Raw genomic sequence first — 9,480 nt, forward strand, 5'->3', positions numbered from 1 at the left:
AAGGAAGCTTGCTAAATTGAATAACAGAAAGCCGAGGAATCCGTAACCGGGCGAGGATTGTGGCGGATATCTCGGCATGTATCAAGTCAAGATGGGTTGATTAGTCAATTAGGAGATTTTCTTCTGTATTTAGAATTGTACCATATGTAGAACTTCTCTACTATATAAAGGGGGTTCCAATCATTTTGTAAGGGGGACATTCACGCATAACAAAGCAATATATTACATTTTCTCTCTTAAACTCTCTTATTCAGTTGTTCAGTTCTTACTTTTCAATAATATACTCAGTTAGTTCGAGGGCGACCTAGATCGAGGGTCAAAGTTGCGCGTTACATTGGTTTGCTTCATTTTACAGTTAATTTCTAACTTCAATTCTCATATTTCTCAGTTTGTGCCAAGTGAAATCACATATTCTTAAAACCACTTATAAATTTAATTGTTATCCGATTTTAAGGGGAAACAAGTTACAAAGAGATTAATTAAAGAAATATAAAATAATGAATTTATAAATTTATACTTATTAAGAATGAATTTTACCATTTGATAAAAAAATTAATAAGAAATAAAAGTAATATTCAGAGTGATTACACGATTAGTTGAGTTGAGCGAAGTCAATGTCATTGAATCTCAACTTTGATTCAAAACTTGATCGAGCTTTATCATCAAAACAAATCGAGCCGAGCCGAGAGGAACCTCGATGTATAATCCGAGTCATTTGAGTAGTATTAGTAATCCAAACGTACAAAAACAAAGAGTAGGTTAACAAGATGACATAGAACCCGTTTGGATTAGCTGATTGTAAATAGCTGATAAGTTTGTAGTGCTGAATTTTTTTTTAAGTGTTGAAACTGATTTTTAAAATAAGCACTTACGTGTTTGGATAGAAGTGCTGAAATTGATAATAAGCAGTTGATGTGTTTGATTAAAAAGTGCTGATAAGTTATTTTTTGTTAAAATGACTAAAATACCCTTGAATGTTTTTCAAAAAATTATAAATTATAAATTTCTTTGTAAAGAAAAGAATTAATAACGAATATAGAATGAAGAGAAAGTCAAGAAATTTATTTTGGAACAAGTATTTTGTGAATTAGAAAATATTATTAAGGATAAATTAGTAAAAGTGTTGGTCAAACTAAAAGTGCTTATAAGCTAAAAAGCCATAAGTTGGAGGTGACCAACTTATGACTTATGACTGATTTTAGCTTATAAGCACTTTGAGTGTTTATCAAAACGCGTAAATAACCCAAAATGTACTTATAAGCCAATTTGATCAGCTTATAAGCTTAGCCAAACATCCTTCTAATCAATCTTGATTTCCTTATCTCCCACTATATATAGTGAAGCTTCTCTTCTCCTAGTGGCTAGTACCCCAACTCCTAATAACATCGTTCTTCACGCCCGCCATTATATTGCTAGAAATGGGCTCGTGGAACGAATGGGTTGAGCAGGCACTTGAGAAACTGGACTCCCTTAAACTCCTGCGTTCACTTAGGCCCATTCACCTCTCCGATGATATCAACATCGATGTGTTTGAATTTTTCGATGGATTGTGCCAGTCGGATAGAGCCTCTGTTGAAGTAGAGATTTCCGAAACCACATTCCAGAAATGGCTTCTAGATATTCCCTCTCCTGGTATAACCTTTTTTTTTTTGCTCCTTCTTTTGGTAATTTCAATTTTTGTTGCGGAAATTAACATGTTAACTTGATGAAACATAATATAAATGTGTAATGGTTGGAAAGTTAGTTTGATAGGTCAAAATCTTTAAAATTTGAACAGTTTAATAAATTCAAATTATTGACAGTTTTGATAGTCATGTTGAAGTGGAATAGTGTCAAACATTTTGGGACATCATGAAAAAAGTGTTGGATAAATTGGTATAGAGAGGGTGGTAGCTTCAATTTTCACCTATAGCTTGTTTGGCCAAGCTTCTAAAATTAACTTATTTTGAAGTGTGCTTTTGTAAAAGTGCTTTTCGGATAAATACTTTTGGAGAAAAATAATTTTGTGTTTGGCTAATCAATTTGAAAAGCACTTTTGAGCAACAATTTGTGTTTGGCCAAGCTCTTCAAAAAAGTGATTTTAAGTGTCAATTTACGAACGAGGACATGAAAAGATTTACTTAATATTTAGTTAATATTATTGAAAGTAGATAAACAATTTCAAATATTTATTATGAAAGACTATAATTAAGTTTTCATTTTTATTAAGTGAAATATGAAATAAAATTGAAAAGTACTTTATTCTTTCAATTGTTTAAATATATCATAATATTATTCAATAAATATAACAGTATTCACCCCAAAAGTCACCATATGATATTAGAAATCTATCCTAAAAATAAAAAGAAATACTTATACATTAGGAGAATGGCGTTTAGAATAGCTAAATATTAGGTTATATTGAGTAGGGTTATTTTGGTATGTATAATTTTTATTACGGATATTTTTGCCTAGAGGAAAATTAAAAACAACGTTTGCTTCTGCTTTGGGGAGAAGTTACTTTTTTCAGCTTCTCAAAAACAGCTTATGCCTCTACTAAAAAGCATATTTGTTCTTCCTAAAAGTTTGGCCAAACAGCTCAACTTTGAGAAAAAAACACTTTTGGCCTTGGAGAAGCTTGGCCAAAGAGGCTACTAATCGTATCACTTGTGCGTGCTAATTCTTTTATAAAAAAAAATGACGGTGGTGCCCGGACTAGCTTGCGCACCTCGGGTACGACGATCTCCCCAGCAATGGTACCGAGTAACTTTTCTCACCAAGGCTTAGGCAGACTCGTGAGTGTTAGTTCTAAAAAAATGCTATAGAATGCTATCTTTAAGAAAAGCTACAAGTTTTACTAAAAAGAGTACTTTGCAACACCGCAACGCTCTTATTATCTTTTATGCATTATTATAACTGCCTGAAATATTCTGCTCATAGCTTTTCTTATCAATGCTTAATAGGAGATGACCTTGGTGGTACTGGTGCAGCTGATACTGAAGCAGGGGTATGGGGGGGGAAGATTCAGGAAGTTAATTCTATTCTCGTCAAATGATTATCTGGGGTTGAGTTCTCATCCAGCAGTTACCAAGGCTGCAACACAGGCATTCTAATTTACGCCTCTTCAGCTTTGCGTTTATTGATGAATTTTTATGATGTTATTATGACAGTTGACTAATTTGTTGTGGTTGTATTCAGGCAGTCCAAAAGCATGGAATGGGTCCAAGAGGTTCTGCACTAATATGTGGTTATACAAATTATCATCGATCATTAGAGTCATCCTTGGCTGAGTTGAAGAGCAAGGAGGTATTGTCTTCTTCATTAGTCAACCCTTTGAGGTTGTAAAATTAGACTTGGTGAACTAGCTTAATTGGAAACCTATCTATCAGTAAAAACATACTAAGTAAAATGCAAGAGCATGTAATGCGACAGCGACATTCCTTATTTTCCTTTGTATCTTTTCCTTGTGGAAGTAAGGCAATAGCTTAGGAATTTTAATTATGAGTCAGAGAACTCAGGAGCTCTTTTTTTTTTTTTGTGGTTTCTTATTGACTCATTGATTTTTAGAGTAGCAAGAGTTGGACTAGTTCTATGTACATTTGTTACTGTTAGCTTGTACAATTAGAGAATGCTATATGATCTTTATAGTGATTTTGAAATCAAACAAATTGGATGTGTTGTTCATGTCCTTCATTGATAGTTAATGATGCAATCTTTAATAAATTTAGACTGCCTATAGTAGATAATTGAGTGTCTGCCTGTTTGTATGATGCTCAGCGGATTTTCCTGCCAATAAAGGTCATCTTCTTGATCCTTTGTCCCTAACATTACCCCAGTTTAACAAGGCAACCTTGTTCTTCCATCTTACACCTGTATTCCTAGCTTCGATTACATTTAACTTCTCATAAAACAATTCAATTCCCCAAACATGCTAATCCACTCAAGAAATTCTTAAAGAAAAGGGCAATGATATTTTGCTTATAGTAGGGATGTATCTTTCCTTTCTGTTTTGATTCTGGTTCTCTTTGGGCTGGTAGAGGAGAAATTCATAAAATATGATGTATGGATGTAAGAGATTGCACAAAGTGGAGTTGATTGCTCTAATCTATTTTAGAACAGCAGAAAACAATAGTTGGCATGAATAACTATGGTATTAGTAGGTGGTAGCTGGAAGCAGATTGGTTATTTCGTAATCTCTAGCAAGAATTATGATTGGACTGTGATAGTTGTGGTGGTTAATCAATATTTCTGGGGTTTGAATTTCAAATTGATATTGTATCATTCAAGTTGACGGGCAACTGATTGTTTTCTATTTTCACAATAATAGCAGGTTATTTTCCATGATAACAGAAGGATGGGGAGAGAGAGAGAGGGAGGGAGGGAGGGAGGGAGGGAGGGAGAGAGAGAGGGAGGGAGGATACGATCATGAAAAATGACTTTTTCCTTGCCACAGTATTCTTCTTTGGGAAAAGGAAAATGACATTTCATTTTATTGATAAATGTTACAATCCAACCTGCACTTCAACAAGGCAAACCGTCCTCTCTCTCCAAATTGACAAGTGAGAAAGTAAGAAGCACATCCTTGTGTTTGTATGTGACTAAGGAGGACTTTCCCAGAAGAATTTATGACCCCACCAAGAGAAAAAGAATAAAAAAGAAACTACCATTTTATCAGATTGTTTCTGAATGTTCTGTACACTGTAGAAATTCAATTTGCGTGTTTACTTTTTTTAGGCTAAAGACGATATTCATGTTTTATGTTTATCAAAATTAAGTCATCATATCTTGCTGCAAAATATTCTCAAATTAGGAACCATTTGTCACTAACTTGATGGTGATGAACTATTAAATCATATCGGTCTGATTTGTGTTCCCTCTATTCTTATACTGCTATTATGTTGTAGTACATATTTTTAAAGTTTCTTAATCATCATCTAGGACTCTGCATAATAATAAGATGAGTGGATGTATTCATCGTATTTATTGGAATGTTTTTAACTAGTGATGGTTCTAAATTGAGATTATTATTGAAAAAAGCTGACACATGTACACTTTTACAGTGAATAACTGATTCAAACTGATGCTTACTCTCTCTGATTTTACATATTAGGATTGCCTTCTTTGTCCAACAGGCTTTTCAGCCAACATGGCCTTTATGACAGCCGTAGGCAATGTTAGTGTGCTCCTAGCCAAAGGCAGTCAACCTTCAATAGATGAAAGAGTTGCCGTTTTTTCTGATGCCCTGAATCATGCATCAATCATTGATGGTATACGACTAGCTGAGAAACAAAAAGGCATAGCTGTTTTTGTCTATCAACACTGTGACATGCGCCATCTTAATGAGTTACTGTATGATAATTTTTCATTTGGTTTTCTACTTTCAAGGGATGTTATTCTGTATTTCATTTGTATATTTTTGTGTTTTAACAGAACTAATTGCCCAATGAAGAAAAAAATTGTCATTACTGACAGGTGAGTGATGATTGGAATTTTCACTCTTATCAATTTCTTCTGAGCTGGCATGGTCAAGAAAAAACTTGAAACAGAAGGAAGAAAAAGAAGGAAAAAATAATGGAAAGAATAAAAGAGAGGGCACCAATCAATTTTATAATGACCATACAGAATTGCATTTCTTAGTAGCTTCTTGTGTGATCATTTTAGCTGTCAAAGATGGAGCAGTGATGGATATGTAGGAATTGCTGAAGCATTTATGATAATTGATTTAATTCTTTTGCAAGTACTTAATTTTGTTCTTTGTTACCAGCTTGTTTAGTATGGATGGAGACTTTGCACCATTAATTGACCTTGTGAAACTCCGCAAGAAGCATCGGTTTTTGTTGGCAATTGATGATGTAAGTCCTTAAACTTCTGGTAAGAAAAGTCAGAGTTTTATCTTATTTATTCCTCAAATCTTACTTTGGCTCTAGATACTTGCTTTTCTGCCCAATAAACATCCATTGTATTTCTTCATTGGGCAGAATAGCACTAATGAAATAATCATAGGTTTCAGAATTATAATCTCCGTGTTCATACTTGAGTCCTTTTGTCTCTTGACATTTCGTCCTTTAAATGTAATAGTTTATGGCTTGCGCATTTTATTTCTATATATTGTTTGATTTTTTTTTTTAATTTTGACAAGGAATTTCTACTTATTGCTTGAATTGATTCGACTATGATATGCTTAATAATTATAAGGAATTCTGCTCTTTTTTTCCCACCCAACTTTAGGCTCATGCAACATTTGTTTGTGGAAAAACTGGTGGTGGTGCAGCAGAGTTGTTCAACTGCGCAAATGATGTGGATATTTGCATGGGTACTCTGAGTAAGGCAGCAGGCTGCCATGGTGGATTCATAGCATGCAGGTATTACTCTAAAAAGAATAGTAGAATGTACATGTGTGTGTATGATATTATGATATACACACACATAAATTCTTTTTTATGTTACTTCCGAGAAGATTGCATGGGTCTCCTGAATCTAATCCTCAGTTGATTAATTTGTTAAAAAGACTAGAGTCTTCAGTTTAGGAGCAATACTTTGTTTTTCTACTGCTGTGAGTTCTAAGATTGAAATCAGTTGGCAGTTGAACATCATTTGGGGCCAGTCTTCCTTCATTAATCAGAATCTAAAGGTAGACTTGTACCAGATGATTTTTCTTACCTTTCTTTTATGTGGATCTCACGCAAGCTCTTTGGCTTCTGGAGTTTTGGATCTATACCTCTAAGTTCAAATATAAATTTTTCTCCACAAAACTGATTTCTCTTTCTTTATGTTTTTGGCTGCTTATTTTATTACACTAGGAGTTCTTTATCAACCAGCAGGATATGTAGTAAAGATGGATCAACTGTCTCTTTTATGAAATTCAAATTCCTTAATGATACTAAAATCTTTGACTTTTATGCACAATTTAAGAAGTGCATTTACTGTTATTTTCAATTGGAATTGTCGTTTACTCTTCTCTTTTTTGGGGTTGAAATGCTAAATGAACAGCAAGAAATGGAAGCAATTGATACAATCCAGGGGCCGCTCTTTCATATTTTCAACTTCTACCCCCGTGCCCGTAATTGCTGCTGCACATGGTAAATCTACCAAGTGGAATGAACATTTTCATCATTGCTTTATCTGAGGTCTTGGATGAACAGAAAAATGTTTTGATAACCGTGGTTGCTGACTAGTGTAGATTTGTGTGGCATGTTAGACAAAATGTTAGTGTTTCTCATTACCATAGTTATGAACAAGATCCTTTTTCTTATTCTGCTTGTCACAAGTAAAGCAAAAAATAAAATAAAATATCTTAAGAAATATGAGGAGCAAAAAACCTGAACTAGGTAGGAATTGAGACTGGTACACAATTTTCCTATCTTTACATTTGATGTGGCTTATTTCTACATTGTCAATGATGCAACTTATGCAGCTGCTGTTATTGTGGCAAAAAAAGAGATGTGGCGTAGACGAGCTATATGGAACAGGGTCCAAGATTTCCGCGACCTGACGGGGATTCCCGTTACAAGTCCCATCATTTCCCTTATAGTGGGAAGTGAAGCAACAGCCTTGAAAGCTAGCAGGTTTCCCTGTCTTTTGAGCGTCTGTCTGTCTTTCTGTTTGTCTCTCTATTTTAATCTGTTCCCAAAGATCTCATTTTTATTAAACAGGCATCTTTTGGAATTTGGCTTCCACATAACTGCAATAAGACCTCCAACAGTGGCCCCCAACTCATGCAGGTTTGATGCTTTTGTATAGCTTTCTGGTATTGTTCTCTGTTGTTTGTAATATCATCCTCTTCATGGCAATTTGTGTTGAATCATTTTCTGTTAATCTGCTCTCCTGATTTTTTCAAGTGGGACTTTGGGTGCTTTTCTTGCATTAGGTAGTTCTGCTTAAGGAACTTTTGATGTAGCTATGCTTGACTTATACATATCATATAACCTTATTGGGTTGTTGTTTGTATCTTGCCTTCACCCCCTAGCCAAGGAGATAAAGTTCACAAAATAGAGGGTGTGCAGTCACCTCGGCCTATGAGCGACAAATCTTACACCTACCCATGAGCTATCCTATAACTTCTAACACAAAACCACCTTCCTTTTTTTAAGAAATTCCGATCTAATAATGCATAGCAGTGGTTCCATTTTGTTTGGTTGCAAGTTAGTACATCGATACTATCGGTAATTTTGAGGTAGTATAAAGCTACTTTTTGGAATTTTACTCATGCTTAATCAAACATGGTTGAAATTTGAAAGGTTGTGTTTTCATGTGCAAATTTTTTCTTCTGTAGGTATGAGTTAGAGTATTATTGCAGTTTTTGGGTTGATTCAGTTGGCCAGTTTCAGGATATTATTAAAACTTTGATCCATACTTCCCCTCAGAATGCATATATGTACACACAGAAAGATATATATTCAACTTTCTAATTTTTCTTTTTACCTTTCTTATGAACATTATTTACTTTCATCCTCCTTTCAGGTTAAGGATAACTCTGAGTGCAGCTCACACATTAGATGATTTAAGAAATCTCACAGCTGCGCTGTCTCAATGTGTCAACTTCAGCGAGATTGGATTCTACTGCACAAGCTGGAATGCCCGCCTTTAGTTTTCATTATTTGTGTTGGATCATTTGTAATGGTCGTATCATGCAGTGGTAGGAATTAGCCAAGTGTAGTGCATTTTTTCATGGTATTAACATGGTTGCTACCCACAGCCGATGAAATTCAGCAGTTAATGGAATTCAATAGTTGTCTTCAACTTGAGGCTTCTTCCTTGCAATTCATAATCAATTTTGACCTCCAAATATACCATCTTTTGAGTTCTTTTCAAGGTCCTCATGCTTCCATAGTTTCAAGGATCCTCTGCAATCTCGTGACATCATGTGGATCTGCATCACTTTCTCTATCGATAAAGAAAAGAAAAATTATTTTTATGCTGATTAGTAATTAACCAAATTTATAAAAATAAACGAACAAATGAAGAAATAGTTCTATGTCGCACGAGTTAAATTATGACTCTTGATTACTCCGAATTAAGCATACACATCTCGGCTCAAGCATAATTTGGCCGGTTCACTCATGACCAACACATTGATTCAACTAGTTTTCAACTGCCCGCACATCACCTCTGGTCTTATCGTCAACCCATTGTGCATAGCAAATTAAAATAGAATGGATAAATCAGCATCAGTTTTATCTTATTTAAACTGATTTAGTTCTCCTTTGTTATAGCGTTTGTTTCAATTGAATGCAGAGAACAGATAATTCGGTTAAGATCCAGGTAAATGGTTAATTTTATTGAGCCACTAAAATTTTTGATACGCAAAAGATAACATCACTTTCTTTCTTTTTACAATTTTTTTGTATTTTTTTTTTGCAAACTTTAATATTGTCTAAATTAAAATAAAATCATAAAACTTACTATCAAAATTTTTTGGGGCCTCAAAATTTCGAGGGCGTAAATCAAAGCTTTACCAGCCTCTCCTTTGAGCCACCCGACCACCCTTGACATTCTCAATCA

At 34.4% G+C, this 9,480-nt stretch overlaps 1 protein-coding gene across 1 annotated transcript; it reads left to right on the top strand.

The window, feature by feature from the left end:
• Window positions 1-1,326: 1,326 nt before the first annotated feature.
• LOC107779086 (8-amino-7-oxononanoate synthase) lies at window positions 1,327-8,718 on the top strand. The gene is given in 12 exon segments (XM_016599427.2): window positions 1,327-1,632; window positions 2,943-2,989; window positions 2,991-3,083; window positions 3,178-3,285; window positions 5,090-5,328; window positions 5,410-5,451; window positions 5,744-5,831; window positions 6,208-6,341; window positions 6,970-7,058; window positions 7,394-7,544; window positions 7,632-7,700; window positions 8,440-8,718. Coding segments are annotated over 12 exon segments (1,401 nt in total). The 5' UTR covers window positions 1,327-1,418; the 3' UTR covers window positions 8,567-8,718.
• Window positions 8,719-9,480: the final 762 nt, after the last annotated feature.

The sequence above is a fragment of the Nicotiana tabacum genome, chromosome 13, assembly GCF_000715075.1.
Source record: "Nicotiana tabacum cultivar K326 chromosome 13, ASM71507v2, whole genome shotgun sequence".
Lineage (NCBI taxonomy): Eukaryota > Viridiplantae > Streptophyta > Magnoliopsida > Solanales > Solanaceae > Nicotiana > Nicotiana tabacum.